Source organism: Plenodomus lingam (genome assembly GCF_022343315.1).
Source record: "Plenodomus lingam strain CAN1 chromosome Unknown contig_23, whole genome shotgun sequence".
In the NCBI taxonomy this organism is placed as follows: Eukaryota; Fungi; Ascomycota; class Dothideomycetes; order Pleosporales; family Leptosphaeriaceae; genus Plenodomus; species Plenodomus lingam.
This window is the reverse complement of record NW_027093940.1, coordinates 928,752-956,110: the sequence shown is the minus strand read 5'-3', so window position 1 is coordinate 956,110 and position 27,359 is coordinate 928,752. Positions and strand designations below refer to the sequence as shown.

Below are 27,359 nucleotides of genomic sequence, written 5' to 3'. Positions count from 1 at the left end.
ACGTGCATACCTAGTTGAGGGGATGTCCAGATGAACAATTGAGTGGGTGCGTCACGTGAGGACGCGCCATGTTTGGCATCTACAAAAAAGGTAAGACGCATGGGGGCGCGGAATGTTCGAAAAGTATCCTCAAAAACGGAACTTTTTTATTTCTTCAAAGAAAAGAGGACCAGAAAGTATAGTTGTTCACCGTATTTAAGGCTTTGAGATGTTGAACTATCATTACTGTGCATTGCGTCTGAACTTGGGCATCCCGTTCTTCTTACCCCAGCCCCAAACCTTGCTGTTGAGGTCTGGAACAACCAAAAGCCACACGATGGTTGCGATCCAGGCGCCCATGGTGTCGATTATGGCGTTGTTCCTCTGACTCCCAGACAGCGTACCCAAACGCATCAGTTCTCCGAGCCAATTGGTCGCTGTCATGAAATTTCCAGCCTCCAAACCTTGTACCGCAGCTGTGGCAGCCTCGAGCTCCGTCTGTTTGGGATCCGTAGACTCAAGCTCACGAGTTACGGCATGCTTGGTCTTCTCTTCGTTCTCATACCCTGGAGAGAGGATTGTTCCAGGGAGAATGAGGTGGATGTCGACGTCGAATGGTGCAGGTGCTTGAGTGCTACCGGGGCTCTTTGAACGCCGCGCAGCATTGTATAGCTGCACTTCGGAGCGTAGACCGTCGGCAAGAGAGCGTAGGGCTGCTTTGGCCGGAGCGTAAGGCGAATAGCCTGCGAGGTTGATAAAGGCAATGACAGATGATGTGATGATAAATTTCCTGGGAGGCTCCAGCGCTTGGCCTTTGCCGTGTGGCTTATACGGTTGTTCGGGGTAGAACCAGGCTTTCAAGGTCGCGTGTGCTAGGTATGCCGCAGCGAAGTAATTCAGCTCCATTTGTGTCCGCAAGGTGTCTGTACTGGTCTCTATGAATAGCCCCGGTTTTGCGGACCCTGCGATACACCATACGATCTCTGGCATCTTGCCATTATTCCAGGCAATGGCCTCTGACACGATGCGCGCATTTTCACTTTCGGAGGTCACATCAGCCGAAATAAAAGTGAAGCGCTGAGTCGCAGGGTTCCTTGCATGAGCCTTCGCGTGTTCGACAGCTACCTCGAGGTTCTTGGTAGTCCGGGCGACGAGGATGAGGTTTGCGCCGCGAGCAGATAGTAATCGAGCAACTTCGCGACCCATACCCTGGGAGGAGCCAGTAAGAAGCACCGTCTATAATAAGGTTTAGTAAGATATTGCTATCTACTGTAGGTATCCTGAGTATCTCACCTGTCCCTCGACTTGGAACTGATTGCTCTTCCAGAATGCAAATCCCATGATATCGGCACTGACGATTCCGACCAGAATGAGGAGCACGACCGTAGCTGTCAGAAGCAATTGAGACATGAGGATGAGAAATCGCAAATCAGAAATCAGAAATCAGGGTACAAGCTGCCGAGATACACTTCGGCGCAGCTCCAGTCGCATTGAGGCTGTTGTATGAACAGACACTGTTATAGCTGCATGTGAATTCATCAGACACTTGGGCCCAGTGTGGCTAGCGTTGGAGAGGATCATAACCCTGGAACGCCGAATCTCCGCGGGTGTGCCAAGATTTCGTATCTGAAAAAAGTTGAGCGCAACAGCACTTGCAAACTCTCACCAATTGCCATTACGCGCGCATATATCCAAAATGGCGAAAAAGAGGAAGGCAAGCGGCCGTCCGTCGGGCGAGTCAAAGAAGTCAAGGAAAGAAGACTCGCACATGACCATTACCAATTACGAGGATGTCGCCGATTCCGAGGACGAGTTCCTCATCAACCGCGAAAAGATTTTGCTCGACGAAGGTCCAGCCGCAAAGAAGCTGAGAAAGTGGAAAGAAGAGGGTCAGTGATTTCAGATGGTATGGTATGAAAAAGAAGAAGACGGCTGATGTTCGTGCATTAGACAAGTTCTTGGAGCAATCGGACGAGGAGGTGCTCGACGATGGCATCGACGACGACGACGATGACGACAGCGGGGACGGTGTTGAAGACGATAGTGAAGCAGACGCCGAATCCGATGACGGAGAACAGCAACAACCTAACGTTGATGAGGATGAGTTGGATGTGGGCGCCTGGGGTGCATCAAAGAAAGACTACTACAACGCCGATGCGATCGAGACCGAGCAGGATGCCTTGGACGAAGAAGCAGAGGCGCGGCGCATACAAAAGAAGCAGCTCCAGAGCATGACCGAGGCCGACTTTGGGTTTGACGAAGAAGAGTGGCTTGGGCGGGACGAGGAAAAGGATACAGAGTCTGGCGCAATAGTGACGGAGGTCCTGCCTCAACTTCAGATCACCGAGAACATGTCTGAGGAAGAGCGCCTGAAGATTATGCGCACACGATACCCTGAATTCGAGCACATTGCGAGAGAATACCTAAGGCTACAACCGCTGCATGATGAATTAGCTGCGTCTGCCAAAGCGGCTGAACGGCTGCTCCAAATGCAGGCTGAGAAGACGGGAAAACGGAAAATCTGGTCTACTCCCATGGCAATCACAAAGTATCGCGCTTGCGCAGCGTATCTTGCGGCCATGGCCATGTACTTCGCTGTGTTGGGGTCTACTGCGAGCAACGACGGCTCACCAGTCATTGCCTTGGATCCCGCCGAACTACACGAACACCCCGTGATGGAGAGTCTACTCAAGTGTCAGAAAATGTGGACTCGAATCGAGAGCATGCCTTTTGCCGATCCCCTGGTTGACACTGGGAATGTTGACGATCTTTCCGTTGTCGAAGAGGGTGGCTCAGATCAAAATGCGCCATCCGATATCGATGTGGCTGACCTCAAGACGAAGAAAAGCAAGACCAAAGCTGAACGAGCGGCGGAAATTGCCCAAGCAGAAGCAGCAGCACGCCGAGCTGCTAAATTGGCAAAGGCAGAGCAGGAGCTCGCATCTCTCGACTCCCTGACAGACAAGGCTGCACTCAAGAAGGCATACCGCAAGAAGAAGCCCACCGAAGCCAAGCTCAATCTACTAAACGCGGACGACTCAGACTTTGGTGAAGAGACGGAACTCACCGCACACGAGGCCGCCGAAAAAGCCAAAAAGAAGAAGTCTCTCCGCTTCTACACCTCGCAAATTGCACAAAAGGCCAACAAGCGCGACGCAGCAGGCAAAGGTGGCGGCGGAGACGCAGACATACCCCATCGCGAGCGCCTCAAGGACCGACAAGCACGTCTCCAAGCCGAAGCCGAGAAGCGCGGCCAACACAAGGATGCTGGCCCTGGCGTAACCCTCGGCGAAGACGACGGCGCAAGCTCTGGCGACGACGCTCCTGCGCCACCGCGCCCCGAGGACTTTGGGGACGAAGACGGCTACTACGACATGGTAGCCGCACGCTCTGACAAGAAGAAGCAAGCCAAGCTCGATCGTGCAGCCGCTTACGCTCTTGCCGCCAAGGAGGGAGCCCAGGTTGTCGAGGAAGAAGTGGTGGGAGATGACGGGCGCAGGATGATTAGTTACCAGATATCGAAGAACAAGGGCTTGACGCCACATCGGAAGAAGAGCGTGAGGAATCCGAGGGTGAAGAAGAAGGAGAAGTACAAGGAGAAGCAGAAGAAGCTCAAGAGTATGAAGCCTGTGTTTGATAGCAAGGCTGCTGCGAAGGGGAGCGCGAGCTACGGTGGTGAGCTTACGGGTATCAAGAAGGGCTTGGTTAGGTCAAGGAAGTTGTAGATGTTTGCATAGGCAGAGCCGATGATTGAGCGGAATTTTAGGATTCATTATGTTTCTTGCGTAATGCCCCTGACTACTACACCTTATTCCCTTTGTATCGCTAATGCATGTTTACAAACCTGATACCCTTTAAAATTAACTTTAAGGTTAGACGATACTCTAGCAACTCACTTACTTATCCAACATCAACTCCTCATAGTCTGGTATCTTCCACTTCGTCTTGGAAGCAGGCAGTGAACCCAGCACCCAGGCCACCATCTTGTCCACCTTCAAACATGCCACACCCCACAACACGCTATTCCACATCCAAATTGCCCATTCCGACTTCGGATACCAACCGCTCGCCACCCCCGGCATCAGCCTCTGACACTCCAGAATAGGCTGCTTCATGACTTCCTGATAGGCATCGAGCGCCTTGTCCACATCCCGCGGGTTCCTCGCCAGCTCGCCAGCGACGCCCATCAAGGACAGCGTGGTCCCCATACCCGTGAACAAAGAGGGGCAATACCCGGCATCACCTAGCAGAACCACACGATCTTTGTGCAGTTTCTGGCCCGGCATCTTGACCTGGCCAACCTCACAGGCATAGAAATCGTCTACGTCTTGCAGCGCCTTTAGGAAGCGCGGTGATTCCCAGCCCGCGTCCTGGAAGAGTTGCGTCCAGGCGGCTTTTTGCTCGGCCAGTGGGCGCTTGAAGGTTGCGGATAGATGGGCGGATTCCTGTGGTGTGGCGTCCATGAGGAAGTGGTAGATTTGGGTTTCTGGACGGTCGCCGGTGCGGGTGAGGTACATTCTGCGGTTGGGTCCCATGTAGATGCGCGCGAGGTTTGATTCGGTGGGGTGCCGCGGGATGTTGTAGAATGCAGCGTGGATGTTGAGTGACTTGAATGCTGAAGAGCTGGTTTCTTCACCAAAGGCTAGTTTCCGTGTGCGAGAGCCTTGTCCGTCTGCTGCGACGACGAGGTCGAAGTGGGCGGTTTGGGAGTTGGAGAAGGTGACATTTACGCCTGGAGTCTGTGGGGATGTAGATGGCGAGAGCGCTGTTATGGTTTGATTAAAAATGTAGGTGAAGCCTCCGTCTTTGATGCCTTTTGCTTCTGCCTTGTTGCGCTCCTTTTTCGTCCCCGAGAAAAACATGCTCATGAAGTCGCCTCTCATGAACTCGTACTCATGTGTCAAGTTTACCTTGTTGCATTTTCACCGGCAGCCGTTATACCAAAATCCATCACGCACTTTCCATTCTTGCCGACGATATTCATGCCCGTCTCTTTGACGCAGTAGCTAGCAACGGTGTCCAAAAGCCCAAGCTTTTTAGTGATGGGTATATCTTGGCTCTCCAGGTCGATTTGTTGCCCTCCAGTGCGAAGGGTGGGAAAACGTTCAACGATGGTAATGGTGTGAGAGGGATTAGACTTCATGAGCATCAGGGCAAAGGCTGGACCGCACACGCCTGCGCCGATGATAAGGATGTTGAGGGGAGTTTTGGTATCGGGAGGTGAATCTGAGGTCGCCATTGTTGCTATTTGTGTGTTGTAGAAGATGGCGGATATGCGGAAGAAAATGATGATACAACAGAGACGTTCCTGCCTCTCTCGTGATGCAAGCAATTAACAATGACAACTAACGCAACGCACAAAGCATGTATCTACGTGACAGTTCTTGATCAGACGTTTGTTTGCGCGATCCCTTTGTGAAACTTGATTCAGCATGTCCGATGCCTTTCCGCCCAACACAGTCGGTGATCAAGGCCTCCGCACCGCATCTCCGTGTCCGGTCAACAAACTTTGATATGGTGTTCACCGTGTTCACGATGTTGGCGAGTTTCGTCGTGCGAGATTGATGTACCGGTAGAGCTGGTACCCTTACGCAGCCAATGGTCTGCCGGGGTACGGTAATGCTGCTGCCTTGATCCTTGGGTAGCCCTAGCACCAAGTAGAGAGCACACGACACAGGTAGGATGGCGGTTTACATACGACCCTGGCACATGTAATGAGCACAATAAATCATTGTGTGTACTATGCCATTGATCTTGCCTGTGACTGACTTACTGGGGGACTTGTACGAAAGAGAGCGCTGTGGTGGGTCTAACTAACGGCGCCAAGATTACCGGTACCGTAACTTAGGTAGCGTGGGAAGCTCATCGCTTTAACATGACGGGGTCGCACCTTCATCGCATCTAACCACCCATTCGTCGCATCACCGACCAGTGCCATCTTCAAAGGCCTATGCAAGGAGAGAGTGCCGCTACTAGCTTATACAATCACTAGTGGAATTTCTACGCCACACAAAACAGCCGTCACTCCAGCCCTCCACCATGGCTTTCCTAGGAACAGTCCTGAATGGCATTGGCGCGATGCTGTTAACGCATGCGTACGTCCAGAGCTCTATATACATACTGTATAGATATGCCTCATCATTCCCAGCCATACTCACCCACATTGCAGTGTATACTCGACCCACGAACACACAGCAACCTTCAAATCCACCCCGCTTCCCCTCGATATAAGCCTAGAGCTACTGGCCTCCATCGCGCTACTCTCCCTCGGAATCGTCGTGTCATTTGCCCCGCTTAAGCCGATACGATACGCGGAATGGGCCGGCCAGCTCTCCCGCACGGGCAGGCGTGGAAAGGGCGAATACACGCGAGAGGGCGAGGAGGTGCTCAGTGAGGGCGACCCTTATGCCTTCCTAGGATTAGACAGTGGGATTGGCGGGAAGGGAGAGGGAAGAAAGGGCTTCTGGGACGTCAAGGGGAAGAGGAAGGAGTACGAGGAGTGGGTGAGGAGTGGAGAGAAACAGTAGAGCATGGGTGCATTGGATGATGGATATCGAATGTGAATCATATTGGGGCCTTTTTCTGGTAAACAACAACAAATGCACCTAATCGCCAGCTTCCCGTCCGATCATCCTGACGCCTGAAAAATCCCAAACGCCTTGTTGAAGTGGCCATCTATGCTGGACTCACAGCTCATTCCATCATGTGTCGCTCATCATCTTCTCCACCGAACTCCCACACCTCTGCGCCTTGCACGCCCAGCACTCAGACTGTTTCATCGCCTTCCCAATCACCTCCACATCTGTACTCTTCCTCCGCGACCCCTCCTCATCACTATTGATATCAACGCCACTAGCCCACCAAACCGCTGCAGCAATGATGTGCAGCACAATCTCCACCTCTGCCTCATCCCGGGGTGCATAGATCAACATGAACTCCCTAGGCACAAAACGTCGACACCAGCCTCCCCTCGCAAGCGGATGACGTTCACCCCATCCCTTTCGGATAATCAGATTGGCATCTGCCGGGTGCATGGTCATGTGCATGGAGCCATCAGAAGGATGGGCGTGGCAGATTTCCCCACCGCACGCTCGTGTAATAGGCACGGTAGTGAAGAGGCCCGAGCTATGCTTTTCAAAACAGGAAGTCTGCTCAATCAATTGATTCTTCGAGTCGGCAACAAGGCCCTTCATCTTCTCCACCAGTCGTGCGTAGACTTTCTCGCCGCTCTTTTCCGTCTGTTGGCGCTGGGGCGCAATGCCTCGTACCACAGGCCGGTCACCAAGGCGTCTGGGTAACAGGTCGTCGCGGAAGTAGCCTTGCTGGGGGCGGAAGTGGGAGGGTATGGGGATGGGACCGAGAGGGTTCCGCAGGCAGACTAGAGAGAGGAGTTTAATTTTGAGGTAGCCGAGGGGCGTCGATGGGGTGCCGCCGGGTCCGAGGTCGAGGAAGGCCTTGTAGTCTTTGCGGATGTAGAAGGCTGCGAGTAAAGGGAGCACCAGCGTGAGGATGGCTGTCAGGATATCGAGTTGCGTGGCGGAGAACATTGTGGCTTTCATCAACGTCTGCTGCAGGTCCCGCAACGGTGTGCTTTCGTTGTTTCCCTGCTCCATCTTTTGTAGGCCCAAATGATATTTCAAAATGGGCTATCGTGTGTCTGGTGGAAAAATCGTGGCAGGTACCGGTACAGCCCAGAGCTGCGAAATAGACTTTCCCACACAGCAATTCCCCTCTGTTGCCCAACACCAGTCGGAGCGGTACAGCCAGCGGGCCACGGAAGGGAAAATGAAATAAAATGCAAGTTGTGTCCGCGGGCTTGGTGGTACCTGAAAATGACGAAGTTATGAAGTCAAACAGACGACAAATGATGATGGATCTTGAACCCTCAACACAGAAGCAAAACCGCTTTGGAATGAGAAGCTATAGGACACGGTATGGAATGGAAGACAGGCAAAAGTCAATCTTAAACAAAGCCTGGAAAGAAAATCATCACTCTACTCCAAACGAAGACCATGCGCTCACCGCCTTTCCCTCTTTATACCTTCTCTCTCCTCCCCTCCTCCCCCCCCCCCTTCCCCTCACCTCGAACCCGCCCATCCAACGTGCGATCACCACATGGGCAAGCATGACCATGCACCACGTGCTATCTCCCATTCTCGTTAGTCCCTTTCCAAACCCGTTAGCCGCCGTTTCGCTAGTGCTCCCCATAGGTCCACATGGTCCCCTCTGACGCACCACCCGCCGTACTACTATACAAAGCCTCCATTCCCCCATCCCCCACTTTTTCCTTCGCTGTATCCAAAGGGAAATAAAGAGTCGTCACAACGCGTTTGGAGGATTTACGGGTGGCGGGCCTGACGCTGGATTGGGGGGAGCTGGTGGAGATTGGGAGCGGCCACGGAGAGCAGCACCAGCGTTCGGTGAGAGAAGGGAGGGTTGGCAAAGACAAAATTGGGACTGGTTGTTGATCGGCCCTCCCATGTCGGAGGTACTGTACTTAGGAATTGGTACCGTAAGCAGCTGCGAGGAAGCCTTCAATTTTTTCCCCTGAGCGTGTTTTCGGTCCTAGACGGGGCTGCATGGGGAAGGTAATGTGTAGGTTAGGGCAAGAAAAGTAATTGGTCCAGTCAAAGACGGAGGCATTGTAATCGAGCCGATTCAAGGTACTCGAGGCTCAGAGTTCAGCCGTACTGGTATTATGTAGTACCGTATTTTGGCCGCAGTCATGGTGGAACAGGCCACGGCCGTATGACTGGCCAATTGATGGGATTACACAGCAATGTCTGTTTGACGTGCATTTGCTTTGTCAAACTGCCTGGGGGGGTCGTCTTGGACTTGAGTGGTGCGGATGTGGGTTGCACTCTTATTTGCATGGCATGCAGTGTGCCCAGAGGGGTGGTGTTGGGCGTCTATCGTGGCATCCTGTGGGCGGGAGTTGCTAACTGTCCTCGCCACAAGAGACTAACCGTCCTCGCCCTTCCTATCTAGGTATAGCTAGAGAATTAGTGGCTTAGCAGTGAATGTAACATTTCTTATATATTCTACATCCCTTACCCTACTCTAACCCTTACCCTACTCTAACCCTAGATATTTATGCTTACTTATATATTTTTTCGCGTAAGATACATAGCGCCGAGTACTAATTTGCTAGGCGGTCAAGGTACACTAGTAAGAGTGAGGACGATTAGTCCATTGTGGCGAGGACAATTAGCACTTCCCTCCTGTGGGCTCTTTGGTTGTACCATACTAGACCCGTGCTTACAGGTACTGGTATAGGTTATCGGAGACCCAGCGACCGCAACTTTAAGATAGTAGGTAGCCTTGTCGGTACATATGCATGTAGAATTGGGATCTTCCGACAGTACTAGTGGGCCATAGACGTGTGGGGCGCAGGGACGGCGATCAGGTTCAACTTTTTGGCCTCGGCCGTTCTGTTCTACCATCTTTACTACCGGTAGTATGGGGTTGACGGCAGCCACATTCCATGCCCCACGTTTGCGCTGGTTATGCTTATCCGAGCACAGTGATTCCGAAAGGTTGAACAGTAGAAAATGGTCTTCGCAGATTGGAGGCATTTACCTCGAAGTTTATCAACTATCAGACGATACCCTACATCCGTACCAACATGATGAGGGAAGGCTTTACCCCCGATAAAGAGACCGTTGGCACTAACCAAGTAAGTAGTAACCTAACTCAGCGTTACCAAAATCAGGCTAGCCAGAGGCGTAGAATACCAAGTACCGAAATTCTGCCTAGGCAAGATGACCATGTCAAAGAATAACACCGATGTGCATACTGTGTACATACCTGTATATGCCAAGGCAGCCACTCCAATCTCGCTTGTCAATCTTGGTGCTTGCGAGTCGGGGCTACTACATACTCTCTCTCCCTCCATGGCAATGTCTAAACCCATAACCACCCTGGGAGAATTGACCACCAACGTTTGAGGCTATGCAACGTCGATCACGTTAGCGAAGATCATGGATATGTACGTTCCTATCGTAGCGAAGGTCAAGGTAATGACCATTACCGTACATGATTGGAGAATTGAAGTATTGGTGATATGTAGGTAATATATGTGTAGAGTCATGTGATGATGGACCTAGTGGCGGTCTTACTTGGTGCTTTTATGCCGGACGGCATGTTGAGAAGGGGAAAATTACTGTGTAGGGTTACCGTGGAACTGTCCTGTATGTTGAGTGGCGGCTGCATTAAGGAAACATATGTTGTTGTCTTGGTGTACCTTTTTGGTAGCAATTTGATTTGCTTATTGCCGCTACGTGTGAGAAGTCACTCGTGCCAGTAGTACTGGAAGGCGTAAGCAAAGGTATTGGCATCGAATATTGCAATATACATGGGAAACTCAGTGAACAAACTGAACAGAAATTAGATACTCATAAACTGCTCATGATCAACTATTCATACCCATAGCCTACGATGCTACTTTATGATATGATATACAAAGAAAGATAATCTCACATCACCCCAGCTTACCATTCATATATCCTTCCTAGCATTCTTACTCTTCATCCTAATCTGCCTCCCCCACTTATACAACGCGAACGGAATCGGGATAAAGGCGATTCCCAAAAACGCCAGCGTACTACTCGCCCAATCAATTCCCAGATTCTTATACATTGCGCCCGCGAAAAGCGGAAACCCCGCCCCAAACGCACTCCTCATGAGATCGTTACCCGCCAACACACTGGCCACGGAATCCGGATATGCGTCGCTGAGATACGGGAGCACGGCGTTGAACAGCGAAAAGGAAGCGATGCCAAAGAAACTCGAGCCGATGATGGGGACGATCCAGTGCACGCTTGGGCGGCTCGACCAGCCGAACCAAAATAGGCAGATGGGGACGAAGAAACATCCGACCATGGCAGGAATGAGCCGTTTTTCCGGAACGACGTTGCCATTGTCGTCGAATTGCTTCTCGAGATAAAAGTAGTTCCACGCGAAGATGACGGCGACGGCGACAAAGGTGCCAACTAGGATACCGAGAAAGGCGACGCCTTGCAGGCCGAGATTAAAACCATAAAGCTCGACAAAGACGAGGGGAAAAGACTCGAACCATATGTAGAGCAAACCGTAGATTAGAGCAATATAAAGGTTAAGGAGAAGAACAATGGGTTCGGTGAAGTTGAGGGTTATGGGCTTGACTAAACTCATCATTACGACCTGGTGCTGCATTAGTGCTACACTCGGTGTGGAATGAGGGTCGTGTCTGAGAGATGGGCGGTCAACTTACGTCCTTGGTACTCATTTCGGCAGATATCATATCCGGTTCACAAGTCAATTTGTCGTTGCCGCTTAGATTTTTCAGCCTCTTAGTCCTACGATGCAGGATATTTGGTGAACTCGTCTCAGGTAAGAGGAAAAATAAAACGACCCACGTGGAACCTGAGAGCCACATGAGCTCCCAAATAGTCCACGTCCAGCCCTTTGACATGACAGCAACTACATCCTGTCAGCTGAAGGCCAAACGGAGGGAAATTCGATGATGGGAAACTTACAGCCACCTACGAGCGGACCTAACACGGGACCACAGACTGCACCAATTCCCCAGATAGCAAGGCCATAGGCCTGTTTTTTGGGTCGATACATGTCAGCAATGGTAGCACCACCCGTCGCGAGCGCCGGAGATCCAACAAACCCAGTCAGGAAGCGAAACGCCAACATCATGCCGAAGTTGCTCGCATAAATGACAGGGAACTGGAGAAACACAAAGGCAACTACACAGCGCAAATTAGTCTCCAACTTCTTCCTCGGTCCTTGTTATATAAGCGGTGGGACAACTCACAAAGTGTTCCAATGTACACCCACAATCGCCCGATTTGCGGCACCTCACTCATGGGAGACCATATCAGAGGCCCGAGCCCATAGCCGGCAACGTAAAGCGTCAAGCCCAATAAAGCAGGGACCTGAGCTACGCCGAATTTTATCATGACGTCTTGCAGACCGGCCGTGTATATCGCGCTGCCAATATAGACAGAGAAAGTGAGGAGGACGATCTCAGCGGTAACGAAGTACTTTTTCCCACGGCTCCAGTTCCTCGGGTTCTACGTTTTGGTGAGCATGCAATCGTTATAACACCGAGTGTCTCTGGTGGGGGTTTTCTGGTGGGGGTCTTCAGATCAACCATACCTGCGGATCATTGTCACCATACCAATCAATGACATGAACATCCTTGCCCTTCTCAGCATCCACGCGCACACCACTAGCTTCATTGAACCCCTCTGCAATCTGTGTATGCGACGATGACTCTGAATTCATTCCTTCCTCGCGCGCACGCAGTCCACGCGCTTGATTCAACTCGTCAACCTCTTCCTTGGGAGCCTCGGTGCTTCCATGATACGCCGCGTGCCCCGATTTCTTCTCATTGAGATACTTTTTCCAAAGTTCTGGGTCCTTCTCTTCATCGTAGGGGAATAATTTGCCTCGAGAGACAAGGCGGACTACATGGCCGAATGCCGAGTCGCGGATGAGGTCTGCGACCATGGTATGCGTTCTCCTATATCGGAAGGATGCAGAAAAAAAAGTCAAAGAGCGAGAAAGATGGCTGAGATTCTTTTTTTTCAAAGAGGTTAAAAAGATTTAAAACACCAAAGGAATTGACAAGACCTTTTGTACTTCTCTTCCACGCACGGAGTATGTCGCGAAACGTGTCCCCTAGGTAGTCCCGTAAGGTGTCACCTAGTTAAGCAAGAAGCAGAAAAGCTCAAATATAAATCTCCCGATCTTACCCCAAAGCCTGACATCATTACATTTTGACAACCCGTTTAGTCCATGGTCGATAGCCTAGGCCTCAGGCAGCGCGTAGCCCAGGGTCAATGCTCAGCGCATGCTCCAACGCCGACAAATATGCCATACCTACCATCCCATGAGCCGGGTTTACGTAACTACGGCTATCCAAAGTAATCTCAATGAGCAACACCTTTTGCTGCGGCGAAGCTGCAGAGCGACAGAGCGACAATGCGATAATGCGACAGATTGAACGCGGTGACGACAGGGCGACAGTGTCTGTTCCTATCTCCAAAAAAAAAGTCCATGACGATGCTCGATCGGCGCTAAGAACGGGAACAAGCCATCATAATTGGGGACCCTGAGCTTGACTGGAGTTCGCAGTCTGATAGTGCGAGTACTTACACATGCAGCGTGCGTAGGGTAGATCGCGGACCCGGAGCGCGCCGGAAGTAAAATACTCTACGTTAGGTACAGCACTGGTACGGGAATCTGGAATTACGATGGATGTGTTAGAGTATGGGCTGAGGTATTTGCGTTTGGGGTCTGCTGGTGGTCTAGATGGTCTAATGTCGCGAGTTAGTCATGACGTAACTACCATCATTATGTAGAATCAGCGTTCATAGAGATACCTACGCCCTAGATTTGTGGGTGTCCCAGAATTGTCTGTCTCTCTGTCTCCGAGGCCATGACGCGCGAGATGGTTCTCGATAGAAGTCTGCAGTATGGTAGTTCTTTAGTTATGTTTTGCATGCTGTTATATAGGAGAAGGCTACATGTGACGATAATACAATAAGCAGATGTTAGGGAACACTCAAGTGCCTGAATCGATGATTGTATTGAGTCGTTAGGAAGCATAGTACCTAAATGCAACCAAGTATAATGAATTCATGAGTGGGCTCGGAGCTTCGGAGCTTCGGGCGCGGGATTATAATGATCCAGTCTCTGCGGAGGTGAACGCTAAGGATCCGTGACAGCAGATTACTGTATTGTAAGAAGAAGCCATGTGTTTGGGTGCGCTTTCTTTAGCCAAGGTAACTATACTAGAACCTCTATCAATAACTACCTAGTATAGCTAGGCTGTTAACGCGCCAGGGGGATTTCGGCAGTCTTAAGCGTACGGTTCTCTCTCCTCCCTATATACATTACTTCCTGCTTTTTCACGCTCATGGCGTTACGCGTAGGACAAACTGTCAGTGTTCATCACCGAAGATTCAAGAGAAGAGAGAAAGCTAATTGAGAAGCTGACATACACTACGGTAAAAAATTGTTTACTGTAGAATGTTACGCTAGGGGTTTACTATATAGGTGTAAACTGCCCTTGTGTATACCCGTAAATAGGTTTAAAGTAGTAGTTTACTTTTATTAAAGTAGTAGTTTACTTTTATTAAAGTAGTAGTTTACTTTAATAGTAGGGGTTTAAATTAAGTATAAAAAGTAGTTTTATTTCTATTATGCGCTATAATACCTAACTAAGACTAAAAGGGGTAGAGAAACTTAGCTTCACGCTATACGCACATATGATATAATAATAAGTCATGATATTTTAACTAATAGGAGGTGGTAATAATAGAGGTGGTGATAGAGGTGGTAGAGGTGGTGGAGGTGGTGGTAGAGGTGGTAGAGGTGGTGGTAGAGGTGGTAGAGGTGGTAGAGGTGGTGAAGAAGATTAAAGAAAAGAGGGGTAAAATACTTAGATAGTTAGTAGGAAACTAGTTATTACTACGTAATACTAGTAGATTAATAGAAGTAGAAGTAAAAGTAGAATACATAGTATAGTAAACCCTATTTAGGTTTACTTCTTCTACCTAAACTACTTCTTAGTCTACTTTAGATAAATATGGCTACTGTAAACCAGTTTTGTACCGTAGTGATACAAACTCTCACCGCTAGGTCTCTTCGGTTCTGGCAACAAGCTCATTCAAGGACACACCGGGGCGTATCGTATTGCAAAAATCATCTGTCTTGTTGGCCCGCTAAGTCATCAAGTCACCTGCGAGACGTACAAAGAGGAATTTGAACTTGCGGAGCAATTAGCCGTTATGAATCATCCGCTTGGTACTATGAAGCTTATCGGCAGGGGCTATTGGCGTAAGGAACTAGAGGAGATCCCGGATCCTCCGTTGCCCCAGGCCTTACTAGATTTTATCGAAACTCTACTGATAATTGACCCTGACAAGAGACCCGTGGCGTTGGATGCGTTACGACATCCGTATCTGAAATCGATTACAGCTGTGTAGATGCAATAGAGTAGAAGTGGCTAGTTTTCAAAGGCATAGGGGGCACAGCAAAGAGCGAGGTCTGTCTTAAATTACTTGGACCTTGTATAAGAAGAGTGCGTTGCAGCCTTAGCATGATGTATGTCATGTCGCTTCGCTAATATGTTCTTTACTGACGTTGGTAGCTTGCAGTCTGCAAAGAAGGCAACAAGATCGTGAGCTGGACGAGCATAGCGACAAGCTCAAGCAGCTACTTAAGCACTATCCTAAGCAGAAGCGTTCAAAGTATTAGCTTTTAAGCAATCCTACAGACCTCTATTCGCGTTCTAATTTATTCCTAGGATGGGGTGCGCCGGGACGCCTTGGATCTACTTGAAATCCTCTATATACTGCATTTTAGGTTGTTGCCATCAGGAAGTCGAGTTGGCATCTATCTTGTTACACCAATTGATGTTGAAAACCAAGGTATAGCACGAAAGCTCCTCTTGTTACTTTCAAAGCATGCCCACAGGTTACGGGAAAATGAACTAGGTCTACTGGTACCGGTAGGTATCGGTATTTACCTAGGCTAGCTCGGCATTCCGAAAAATATCCTGCACGTCTTGCTTCACCAGGCGATCCCACCACTCCTCACTCAAATACTGCCTTGTATTCAAATTCAGTGCCCAGTCCAACTGCTCCATATTAACTGCCATCGCGCGCCCACCCGCAAGTGTGCCGTCACGCGTTTGGCCAGGCACTCGCCCACCAAGTCCATAGGCTGCATGATTGCCGAGGAAGCGGGCTATCGTTTCCGCAGAAGCCTTGAGCCCAATCGAACCGACTGCTTCTTCTTTGATGGACCCGTCGCCGCCGTGCACCTGGGGCACCTTAACATCGGATTGCGGAGTCAAGGCAGAAACGCCCAACCACTTTGTTTCCTGTACGATGCGGTCGTTGACGTGCTTGTCTGCTGCTGTTTCATACACTTCCACCTTCAAGCCGTTGAGGACATTCTTCTGTAAATAGGACATGTATGTCTCGTTGGTAAGATTCGTAATGACGTAGCCCAACAACATCGTCCCATAGTTTGAGTACACACTTCTCGCGCCGGGTGTGAAGTCGAGTTGTCGGCCGTAGAGGTACTCGATGACCTGGCGTATCGTGGCAGGTGTGGACTGTCGGAGGGATTGGGCGACAGTCGTGAAGATGAGGCCAATGTTGGGCGACATGGCTTCGTCGAAGCCGGCCGTGTGGTCGAGGAGATGTTGTACGGTGATGTCCAGCGAGCGAGGGTCTGCGGGTTGGTTGTAGCCAAGGAGGGGGTAGACCCGGGTTGTCAGGTTAAGCCGGCCTGTGGAGATGAGGTGGTCTACTGCGGCATATGTGAAGGCCTTGGATACACTCGCGAGCATGAACATATCTGATGGCTGGGTGACGGCGCGGTTGCTCTCAGCCAATGTGTAGGCCCGGGAAGCCACGACGCTTCCATTGACAGCGGCGGCGACTTGGGCTTGCCGGACACCGTTCTTTTGCATAAAGTCTTGCATGACTTTGTCCAGCGCATCACTGACCGCCTTATTGTCCCTGAAGCCGGTAACATTGCCTGTGGCGTGCCAATCACGCCCTAGAGGGGTTAACTGCTCTGCGAAGATCATGACAAATTTTGAATCCGACGAGCCTGCACCAGAGATATGGATAGCGTGCATGTTCTTTTTTCTTTGTGCGGCAATCTCTGACTCCAATTGCGATGCAGTCAGATCAGTACGGATGACCCATTCTCCGACACTCGTATCCTCAAAGATAGGCGTAAGGAGGTTGTCTTCTGATATGTGAATAAAAGACGGTCTCCAAAACCTCTTCGAAGTCTCCTCAGTTTCTAACTTCTTGTAATCATACTTATTCGAGTCTGTCTGGTAATACACAACCTGTTGCTGGTTGTTCGTGTTCGCGTGCCCGAGAATGCAGTACCGACGATTGTTCTCCATGCCATACATGCTCACGGCCTTGATCACTATTGCGGAGTTCCGTGATGTTTCCATCCATGCATAAGGGTCCAGAACACCACAATCTTGGGTCCAGCCGGGAACCGAAGGTATCTGCTCCATCACTCCTACAAAAACGGAACTAGAAGGGGGCCCGGTGGCGGCGACATGTATCGAAGTATATCCTTGGCCTCTCAGTCGCTCCACCCATGAATTGAAGGCATTTTCGCTGATGCCCAGGGAAATCTCGTATGGATTGCCATCCTGCTTTGTCCAGATACCAGCATATTTTGGATCATTGGGCGAGCCATAGATGCTTAGGGAAGTTGGTCGGAATCCGTCAGCTTTTAGTTTGTCAATCCTAGCTTCTACATCGCTGCGAGTGATGTCGAAGAATACGCTCTGTTCAGCCGGTGTATTGCGTTTCGAATTTGACGAGCGCTGGTCGGTTGCAGGAAATGATGCAACGAGAGTTGATAAAGAGAGACAGGCTGTCAAAGTTGACAGTAACCAGTGTGAAGTATGCATCATGGAGATTGTTAGTATCTCAATCAAAGCAGTGTCTCTGCCCCTAATATAATATCTCAAAATGGGTCAGTTTTGATGCATGGACTGACATCTGGCTCGCGACAGGTGCGAGGCCTTTTCTCGCGCCCCCGGTTCCACAGCTTGGTAGTATGGTACTGTACATATTGTATCTCGTAGATAGTCTCGGCCTGGTTCGGTTGTACATCGGCGGCTCTGTAGTACGGGGATTAGCTCTTTTCGTTATAGAATACGGAAAACATATTATCTCAAAATCCGACGCTCCGCTTAGCTTCGCACTAAAGGCTAGCGTTAAACTAAGAACTCCTAAGCCAATAAGATCCTGCTTATATAATTATGTGTAAAGCGTTAGCAGAGCGTCTAAGGAAAAATAGGATATGTTTTAGTAGTACTCTAATTTTATAAACTTTACTCTTTATATATTTTTATTAATATTATTAACTATAGTACTACTATTATTACTAAAAGTTTTTATTTTAAAGTAGGTAAGATTCTAAATCTAATAGTATAAATTTTATCTAATATATGCAAAGTAGGCGTAGTAAACTATAGCACCTATACGTGTAATTTAAAGTCCTAAGTCTAAAAGTTTTATAGCTATTAATAACCTACCTACTACGCTACTACTATATCCTCTATAAGCCTAGTAACTATTAGAGCTATTTCCTACACGCTTTAAGATACACCTCTAGAAGTTTAAGCCTAATAGCGTGTTATAGTAGTAGATATTTAGTTATTATTAGTTAGCACTAGATATAATTATACTAGCTAGACCTGCTATAATTAGTATTATAATAGTTAGCCCTACTAAAGATATAAGAACTTTAGGGTTACTTATAAACTCCTTATCTAACTATAGCTTATTATAGTTAGATATATTACTATTACTAGGCTATTAATAAACTCCTATAAACTCCTAGAAACTCCTATAAACTCTTAGGAACTCCTATAAACTCCTATAAACTCCTAGGAACTCCTATAAACTCCTAGGAACTCCTATAAACTCTTATAAACTCCTAGGCTAACTAGGGTTTAAGTTGCTTACTACTATAGGCTAGAAGAAGGGGAAAGTAGTAAGTAGGAGGAAGGGAGACCTAAGGATAAAGTAGAGTAAGATTACTATTACTACTGCAAACTGCGTAGCTATAGCTTAGATAGAAACTTACTAGGATAATAATAACTTACTATAGTAATTTATTAATAATATTCCTAGTATACCTCTAGTTAACCTACTATATATTATTAACTTTACTTATTAACCTATAAATATTAGTATATAAGAGGAGGTTATCTATATATCTCTATAGGTAATACTATTATATAATAGATCTTGCCTACGCTTTCCTTAGGATTAATAAGTCTAGATATTATAGAGGTTAATATATAGTAGGGGTAATATGTTATTAATTACCTATACTAGTTTTAGTAAGAGCTTAATCTTCTACGCCTATTTAATCTTAACGCGTAAGATTACCCTATAGCTAATACCTTTATTAAAGCTTAGAGATAAGCAACTTATTAATATTAGCGTGTTTCCTAGAGCTATACCTTACCTAGTTAATATAAGGACTTATTCTGTAGAGCGTTATATTTTATTAAAGGTCTAGCGTAGTAACTTTACGTATGTTTTAATAGGACTAGAATAGGCTTCTAGTTAAGCTTTCTATTAGGTATTAAGGGATCCTTTATTCTAGGAGCAGGTTAGTCTTATTACTATTAATAAGTGCTATCTAGTATTATAATAGGAGACCTTTTACCTAGTATTTATATTATTTAGCTAGCTATAGACTATATTATATCTAGATATTATATAGTTTAGGTGCTCTACTACCCTTAATAACAAAGAGAAGTAGAAGGTATTACTAACTATAGGTTTCTAATCTATTAGTAACGCTATATATTAAACTGCTATTATTTAGATATTAGTAGACTAACTAGATATATTACTAGTAGTAGTACCTATCCCTTAAGGAAAGTTAATATCTTAGGATAGCCTATATTTCCTATTAGTAGACGCTGTCTATAAAGGAGTAGCAATACTATAATAGATACCTAAGATAATTATCTTTATTAATAGGATTATGTCTATCTACTTAGCTATAGCTTAGGCTATAGATATACTATTATAGTTAAGTAATTAGTATAGCCCTTATCTAACTACTACTAGGTATAGTGTCCTTAATATTATTAGTATGTATACTGCTTAGGTAGCCTTATATAACTAGGATACTACTTACTAGGAGTTTTTAAAGTCCTCTTCTAATATTAGGATTATATTTACTATAACTACTTTAGGCCTTAGGATTAATTTTAGAGACGTTAAGCAAGTTATTATATAGAAGATCCTAATAACTAAAAGTCTAGGGGATATATAGTAATAACTTAGTTAAGGGGGGAGAGCTATTAGCTATACTAGTCTATTAGTTATTATACTACTATATTAGCTATTTAACTCTAAGGGGCAATATAAGTCTATAGGTAGTAATATTAGTTAAGATATAAAGAGTTCTTAGTAGGGTTTTATAATTCTAAAGTAGGCTACTTAGAACTAATTACTACGTAATAGGGTGTTAATACAGTCTATATAGTTATAGTTATAGTTATAGTTGCAGTCTTTAATAACGCTAGGTAATATAGTTATTATAGATAATAATATATTACAAGAGGTCCTACTAAGCTAAGATACTAAGGTAGATAGCAGTAGCTAATATATAAAGTTCTAGATAAAACTAGAAATAGAATCCTGTAACTAGACTAACTACTCTATCCTAAGTATAGTAAATAGCTCTTGTTATTAGAAGGAGTTCTTATTTAAGCTTAGGGAGCATAAACTACTAGTATCTAATAGGTATATTATACTAAAGGAATATTATTATTTAGCGTGTAACCTAGACCTACTTCTAGATATTACTTACCTACGTAAGCGTCCTAAGCTATTAGTTTCTCCTAGGATAGGATTATATAGAGCGTTTATTAAGGCTTTATTCTATTATTTTATAGCTTATAGAGCGTAGGCTTATTTTAGTATAGCTAAGACCTAATTTCTAATAATAGGTTTAGTATATATAGACTACGCTATAATACTTACGCTTACGTATAAGTGTATAGTAGAGTATTATTAGAGTATAAATACTAATATTATTAGTATTATAGACTTTAATTATCTATATAATATAGTACTAGAGTTAAAAGTGTAGGACTTTTATAAAATAGAAGGAGTTGTATTAGTAGATATATTAAAGTAGATTCTTAAGGAGGCTCTTATAGTATTTATATTCTATTCTAATATAATATAGGTATAGCAAGACTAGTAGAAAAAGTAGTAATTATCCTAGGATTCTAGTATATTAGGCTAGGGTAACATAGCTATAGATATAGATAACGCGCTAGCCTTATAAGTTACTAAACATAATTATAATCTATCTAAGCGCGCCCCTATATCTATTCTACGTTAGCGTGTAATAACTTTAGTCTTAGATTAGGGATTACTAGTATATCTACCCCTATCTTACGCTACCTATATACTATTACGTAGCTAACGCCTACGTAGTTAGACTTCTCTATATAAGCGCTAACTAAATTAGATACTATAAATACTTAAATAGTTAAAAGGGGCGCTTACTTATACTCCTTAGTTATCCTAGAGGAGGATATAAACGTTAATAGATAAGGGCAAGGAGAATTATTATTAGTATCTACTTATCTTATTCTAAGAGTAGTAATTATAGCCCTAGATAGCGTATAATTATTAGTCTTTTAGTTTAAGAGAGTAGTAGAAGTTTATAGAAGTCTATAGGAGTATATAGGAGTCTATAGGAGTCTATAGGAGTCTATAGAAGTCTATAGGAGTCTCTAGGAATTTTTTAGGAGTATAGTAAAGCTATTATAATAGGCCTAGGAGTCTATAGGAGTTTTTTAGTATAGTTAGTATTATATAGTAGTATATATTATATATTATAGATTATTATATTATAGTAATAGTAAGTTACTATTTAGTTAGTTAGCTATTACTAAGGTAAGAAATATAATCTTAGTTATCTTAACTATTATCCTTACTACTTACTCCTACTCTAAATCTTAAACCTAACTACTACTACTACTACTATTACTACTATACCTACTACTCCTACTACTACTACTCTTCGCGGCAATATCTACTATAATAAGGACGCCCTCCTTTAGGAGGCAGCTAGACTAGAGCAGAGCAAGTTACACTTAGGGCGCCTTTGCTAGTATAACTATATATTATATTAGCTTTGTTAACTATAATACTAACTATCCTAGTACCCCCCCTTATTATTAGGTTCTTATGCCCCCCCCCCTCTCCTTAGTCCCCTCTACGTCTACTACCTATAGCTCTTTTAGCCTATTATAGCATCTATTATAAAGCGTAATACCTATATACACTATAGCTTCTATATCTAGAGTAGCTAAATCCCTCTATAATATTAGTTTCTAACCTTCCCTAGTTATCTTAAGTACCTATACAGGGAAAGGAGCTAGGTGTTTAGGATAGACTAGTATTATAAGGGAGGGCCCCCTATATATATTAGAATACAAGTCTAGGTATAGGAGATTTAAGGTTATCCCTACTACCTATATATTTCTTTACTAGGTAGGTTTAAATCCTAGTAATAGGTAGAGTGTAGGCTCTTATTAAGATAGGTATAGTAGCACCTACTTAAGGAGGGTTTATAAATAGTATCTTACTATTTATACTATATATATTACGTGTTAGTATATACTAGACTTATTATATAATAATACTACCTATACTATAGTCTATATATATTATAATTAAGATATAATAGTAAATTATAATAGTAAAGTAAACCTATATACTTAGTTAGTTATACTATATAATATAACCTTAACACCTTAACTTTAACTTACTACTAATACTACTAATACTACTAGCACTACTAATACTACTAATACTACTAATACTACTAACACTACTAATATATTCTCTCTTATATAGTTCTACTACGCCTACTACGCTAACTTCCTTATAGCTAAGGGGATAGTTATTACTACTACTACTACCCTCCCCCCTTATACTATATATTTAGGTTAGGTATTCTAGGTTAAGTATAGTATTATACTTTAATATTAGAAGTTATATAAGAAAGATAGATACTAATACTAGTATAGCCCCCCCCTACTACTACTACTACTACTACTACTACTACTGCCACCACTACTGCCGCTAACGCTGCCGCCGCCGCCGCTCCTACTACTGCTACTACTACCCCTACTACCCCTATCCCTACCTCTACTACTCCTACTACTACTATAGATAAAGATAATAATAATAATAATAATAATAGGGGGGTTTAGCCCTAGTTTTTTAGGCAAGATAAAGATAAGGAGGAGGGACTAGTAGGCCTCTATATCCTGTCCTCCCCCCTGCCCCCTACTCCCTTGCCCCCTTTATTACTTTTTAGCAGTTCTTTACCTATAGTATATAGGAGTAGGTTAGGGTAGGAAGGTAGTATTAAATAGGAGAAGGAGATAGAGAGGATAGAAGAGATAGAGTAGAGGGAGGAGGAGGTAGGGTAGAGGGAGAAGGAGGTAGAGGATATAGACTAGGTTTCCTCCTATCCCCCTATACTATATATTACTATATTATATAGTAAGTTCTAATATACTAATATATAATAGTAGCCCTATAGCTAGTACTACTCCCCTTATTCCTAGTAGCCCTAGTAAGTTATATATAAAGGTTAGTAATAGCTTAAAAGAGGGCTATAACCTTATATAGTGTGCGTGCTTAGATTAGATTACCTAGATATATACTAGTTATAAGCGCTCTAACTATTAGTATTATATTAGAGAGGGGCTTTAGTATTATATCTTAAAGGAGTTATACTAGGCGCGCACGCCTAAGAATAAGGCTATTATAGACTATTATAGCTATATTATAGAGTTAGTGCTAAGTAAGTAGTATTTTAGTAATTAGTAATACTAGACTTATTAGGATAATAACTAAGAGTGCTAGGTCTACTATAATAATACTTTTAAGTATATAAAGCATGCGTCTTAAACCTACGCCTAGTGCTACTCTTACTTAAAGAAGTATTCCCTTAGAATAAGGGCCACGCCTATAAAGTAGACTAGGTCTAGTAATAACTAGTCTCCTAGAAAATAGCAACTACTTCCTAAAGTATAGCTATTATTAAAGTAGGGTTTCTAGTAGAGTTATATAAGGGTGTAGTACTAGGGCGTGTTATTCCTTATAGTATTAGCTTTAAACCTTCCCTAGTTAGTTTAAGTACCTATATAGGGAAAGAAGCTAGGTATTTAGGGTAGGCTAGTATTATAGGTATATTATAAACTAGTACTATAGCTAGCTTATCTATAGGCGTATAGAAAGTTAGTAGATAGGTAGGGATTTAATAGAATAAAATACGCAAAGACTATCTTAAACAAACCTCTTTAATTATTAACGTAATAATTGTATAATAATAGTATAAACCTAGTTACTTAACTAGCTAGGGAGTTCCTAGGAGTTCCTAGAAGTTTATAGGAGTTTATAGGAGTTTATAGAAGTTTATAGGAGTTTATAGGAGTCTATAGGAGTTTATAGGAGCTTATAGGATAATAGTAGTATAGGATAATAGTAGTATAGGGTATTAATAGTATAGGACTGCTTAATAGTTACAATAATAAGGGGGCAGCGATAGTATAGGATAGTAATAACAGGAGTTAATAAGGTAGTAGAGATAGCAGGCTTATTTTCTAAGATATATAATCTTAACAGGGTGCGCTCTAATAGGTTAAGTATATTATAATTAGACCTAATAGTAACCCTAACTATATAATTATTATAGGAACTAAAAGTTAATATACTACTAGTAGCTAATACTATTCTAGGATAATAAGGTATAAAAATATTATTTTAGCTACACTACACTAATTATATCTATATATCCGCTACACCCCCGTAAATACTACTAATATCTATAGTAGGATTATTAATAATATTATAACTACTATATATAACCTCTATATAGGTAGCTATATCTATAAACTCTAGCGTGTTAATATTAGAATTGTTAGTAACAAGAGGTATAAAAGTTTAGGTTAACTACCTAGTATACTAACTATTAAACTACGCAACCTTCTCCTTAAGTATATCTATACCTGCCTAAAAGATATTAAGTAAATTAAATATATCTATCTTATTAACCTTAGATTTATCCCTACTATTACTATAACTACTGCTATATATTACCCACACAAGGAGAAACATGTTATCTAGCGCCTAAGTAGTAGTGTGCGATAAGGATATAGCCTTACTATAGAGATATTTAAAGTATTCTTATATATCCTAAAGCTAAGTATTATAAAGCGTAGCCTATTAGAATACTATACTAATATTATAGGTAGAGTTTTTATTATTATAAAGGTCTAGCTTATAGTTATAGTTTAAGTACTCTAGTGTAAGGTTAATTAGCTTAAATAACCTAGCTTGTCTACTCTAATTAACAAGGCTAGATAATAGGAAGGCCCTCTATAGGGCTAGCAAGTTAGCAGATAATAGGTGCTACTAATAATATAATATCTCCTATCTATAGTTATTTTATAATACCCTAAAGAATATTATAATTAGTAGATCTACTAGTTAATAAAGTAACCTAATATCCCTATACTTTACTACGTGTTATACTATTAAGAATATTTTAACTTCCTAGAGTAGGCGTACTATAGTCTAAAAGTCTATATCTATAGTAGTACTACTCTAAGTAGTATACGTAAAAGCACTTACTTACATATCTTTAATAAGCTCTATAAACTACTTAGTAAATAATAACTAGATTAGGTCTTCTATATATAACACCTAGCAAGATAGCCTAAGTAGTAGAAGATAATCTAGAAGTCCTTAATACCTTATTACTATATAAAATAGTGCTACAACTCTAGATATAAAACCCTATACTACTATTAGCTCTATTAAGTAATATTTAATATTATCCTAAGTGTTTTATATTTAATCCTAGCAAGTAGTGTTACTAGATATATAATATATATTAGAATATTACTATAAAGTAGGTTTCTAATAGGTCTAGATAATAGTATATAGCAAGTTTATCTAGATATAGAACTAAGCAGGCGCCCCCTATAGCTAACGTCTTTAATTATATAGCTAACTTACTCTAGCCTGCTCCTATTAGATACTATAGATATACTTAGCTATTAACTAGTTGCTATAAATAAGGAATAGCTATTTAGTAAAATTATTAGTGTTAGTTAGGTTACTACTTATATAGAGTCTAAGTTAGTATAAGAAAATATTATTATAGATAGTATATATACCCTCTATTATACCCTTATCTATAGTAATACCTATAAACTGCTAGAACTTTATTTTCTATATAGGTAATAACTCTAATACTAGGAACTCTAGATATTTAGATAAACCCTTAAAGACGTGTTAAATAGCGCGTAGATAGAGTCGCTTTACAGCGTCTACTATAAGGACACTTAAGATACTTGTCCCTACCTTATCCCTACCTATAATCCTATACCTAGTCACAATATCCTATACTCTTAATAGTATACTAGGGTTATATATATCCTAAGTAAGACTACTAGTTAGTAAATCTTTATAGATAGATAATATTGCATTTATAAAGGATTAAAATATTATAGTATAGCTAGCTTCTTTATTATATTTCTAGTCTATAAAATTAATATTATTATAAGTAATTATAGCCTAAGTATATAATAATAATATTTTAAGTTACTTCTATAATAATATTAGTATTAATATATTATAATAGTCTATAGGAGTTTATAGAAGTTTATAGGAGTTTATAGGAGTTTATAGGAGTTTATAGGAGTTTATAAAAGTTTATAGGAGTCTATAGGAGTTTATAGGAGTTTATAGGAGTCTATAGGAGTTTATAGGAGTTTATAGGAGTTTATAGGAGAATTAAGAAGTTCTCTTACTATATAAGATAATATACTATTACCCTCTTCTTCTATAATATTTAATAAGAGATGCTTATTAGCATATACTATAGTATGTTTAGCAATCTCTACTATTAGACTATTTATATAATAATAGCTATAGTATAACCTAAGGCCTACTAAAGTCTTAATTACTTGCTAGTGTACACCTAATCTAAGGAGATAGGCGTTAAGATAGGATAGTAGAGTATTTAAGGTCTTTCTATTCTAAGAGAAATATATTATACTTATAATTATAAATATATAGTAACTAATATAATTATTCTTATTTAAGCTACTATATAAGGAATAGTGTTAGTAGATATTTATAAGCAAGTCCTAGAGGAAATAAAACTAAGTAGGCGCGTGTTACTAGATAATAAGAGTTACACGCTTTATGTTAAGCTAATCTAATAATATATTAATTATAAATTAACTAAATAGTAGGAAGTTTACTAGCCTAGCAAGTTTAGTCCTATAGTAATAAGCTATAAACGTGCTCTAGTAAATACCCTGCTCTGCAAGAGTCTCTAGTACTCTTACTAACGCCCTCTAGCGATCTTTCTACTTATAGTATCTTTAATAGGATAGTTATATATCTACTTAGCTACTATAATCCTTAAGGCTAGCCTACGCCTCTACTATTTCTTTAAATAACTACCTAACTTATTAAAGCGTTTAAATAACTACTTCTAATTTAGTATGCTTATTTAAATATTTATAACCTTTATAGCTACCTATAGGGGTTAGTATAGACTTCTAGCCTATATTACTACTAAAGATATCCTTATCTTTAGTACTATATATTATAGTAATATTTATTGCTAGTTTAATAGAGCTAAGATAGCCCTAAGATAGCGTATTAAGGGCTAATAGTATAGATAAGAGTAGGCTAGATAGTTAATTTAGAGGAGGGCTATATATCTAAGAAAATAAGCTAGGTATAGCTATA

General features: G+C 43.0%; 10 protein-coding genes across 10 annotated transcripts; 3 read left to right on the top strand and 7 right to left on the bottom strand.

Annotated features, from left to right (window-relative positions):
- Window positions 1–165: 165 nt before the first annotated feature.
- Window positions 166–1,555, bottom strand: IAQ61_006047 (uncharacterized protein). The gene is made up of 2 exons (XM_003835881.2): window positions 1,273–1,555; window positions 166–1,215 (listed from the first exon to the last, which is right to left on the bottom strand). Exons 1-2 carry the CDS (start codon window positions 1,387–1,389, stop codon window positions 223–225), a joined length of 1,110 nt encoding a protein of 369 aa, XP_003835929.1. The 5' UTR covers window positions 1,390–1,555; the 3' UTR covers window positions 166–222.
- A 120-nt stretch (window positions 1,556–1,675) lies between these two features.
- Window positions 1,676–3,704, top strand: IAQ61_006046 (uncharacterized protein; the record flags this gene model as incomplete). Its single annotated transcript, XM_003835882.2, has 2 exons — window positions 1,676–1,868; window positions 1,930–3,704. The coding sequence occupies 2 exons, from the start codon at window positions 1,676–1,678 to the stop codon at window positions 3,702–3,704; spliced, it is 1,968 nt and encodes a 655-aa protein (XP_003835930.1).
- Window positions 3,705–3,875: 171 nt separating this feature from the next.
- On the bottom strand, window positions 3,876–4,862 carry IAQ61_006045 (uncharacterized protein; the record flags this gene model as incomplete). Its single annotated transcript, XM_003835883.2, has 1 exon — window positions 3,876–4,862. The coding sequence occupies one exon, from the start codon at window positions 4,860–4,862 to the stop codon at window positions 3,876–3,878; it is 987 nt and encodes a 328-aa protein (XP_003835931.2).
- Window positions 4,863–4,885: 23 nt separating this feature from the next.
- IAQ61_006044 (uncharacterized protein) lies at window positions 4,886–5,218 on the bottom strand (the record flags this gene model as incomplete). The annotated part of the gene is made up of 1 exon (XM_003835884.2): window positions 4,886–5,218. One exon carries the CDS (start codon window positions 5,216–5,218, stop codon window positions 4,886–4,888), a length of 333 nt encoding a protein of 110 aa, XP_003835932.2.
- Window positions 5,219–5,864: 646 nt separating this feature from the next.
- Window positions 5,865–6,506, top strand: IAQ61_006043 (uncharacterized protein; the record flags this gene model as incomplete). The annotated part of the gene is made up of 2 exons (XM_003835885.2): window positions 5,865–6,074; window positions 6,149–6,506. The coding sequence occupies exons 1-2, from the start codon at window positions 6,019–6,021 to the stop codon at window positions 6,504–6,506; spliced, it is 414 nt and encodes a 137-aa protein (XP_003835933.1). The 5' UTR covers window positions 5,865–6,018.
- A 174-nt stretch (window positions 6,507–6,680) lies between these two features.
- On the bottom strand, window positions 6,681–7,592 carry IAQ61_006042 (uncharacterized protein; the record flags this gene model as incomplete). The annotated part of the gene is made up of 1 exon (XM_003835886.1): window positions 6,681–7,592. The coding sequence occupies one exon, from the start codon at window positions 7,590–7,592 to the stop codon at window positions 6,681–6,683; it is 912 nt and encodes a 303-aa protein (XP_003835934.1).
- Window positions 7,593–9,269: 1,677 nt separating this feature from the next.
- On the bottom strand, window positions 9,270–10,081 carry IAQ61_006041 (uncharacterized protein; the record flags this gene model as incomplete). The annotated part of the gene is made up of 4 exons (XM_066097037.1): window positions 9,972–10,081; window positions 9,787–9,928; window positions 9,625–9,647; window positions 9,270–9,479 (listed from the first exon to the last, which is right to left on the bottom strand). Coding segments are annotated over exons 1-4 (420 nt in total), but the record flags the coding sequence as incomplete, so codon positions are not given.
- Window positions 10,082–10,391: 310 nt separating this feature from the next.
- On the bottom strand, window positions 10,392–12,792 carry IAQ61_006040 (uncharacterized protein). Its single transcript, XM_003835888.2, has 5 exons — window positions 12,127–12,792; window positions 11,783–12,041; window positions 11,496–11,714; window positions 11,231–11,439; window positions 10,392–11,160 (listed from the first exon to the last, which is right to left on the bottom strand). The coding sequence occupies exons 1-5, from the start codon at window positions 12,478–12,480 to the stop codon at window positions 10,477–10,479; spliced, it is 1,725 nt and encodes a 574-aa protein (XP_003835936.1). The 5' UTR covers window positions 12,481–12,792; the 3' UTR covers window positions 10,392–10,476.
- A 1,973-nt stretch (window positions 12,793–14,765) lies between these two features.
- Window positions 14,766–14,963, top strand: IAQ61_006039 (uncharacterized protein; the record flags this gene model as incomplete). The annotated part of the gene is made up of 1 exon (XM_003835889.2): window positions 14,766–14,963. The coding sequence occupies one exon, from the start codon at window positions 14,766–14,768 to the stop codon at window positions 14,961–14,963; it is 198 nt and encodes a 65-aa protein (XP_003835937.2).
- Window positions 14,964–15,505: 542 nt separating this feature from the next.
- On the bottom strand, window positions 15,506–17,437 carry IAQ61_006038 (uncharacterized protein; the record flags this gene model as incomplete). The annotated part of the gene is made up of 1 exon (XM_003835890.2): window positions 15,506–17,437. One exon carries the CDS (start codon window positions 17,435–17,437, stop codon window positions 15,506–15,508), a length of 1,932 nt encoding a protein of 643 aa, XP_003835938.2.
- Between the last annotated feature and the right edge of the window lie 9,922 nt (window positions 17,438–27,359).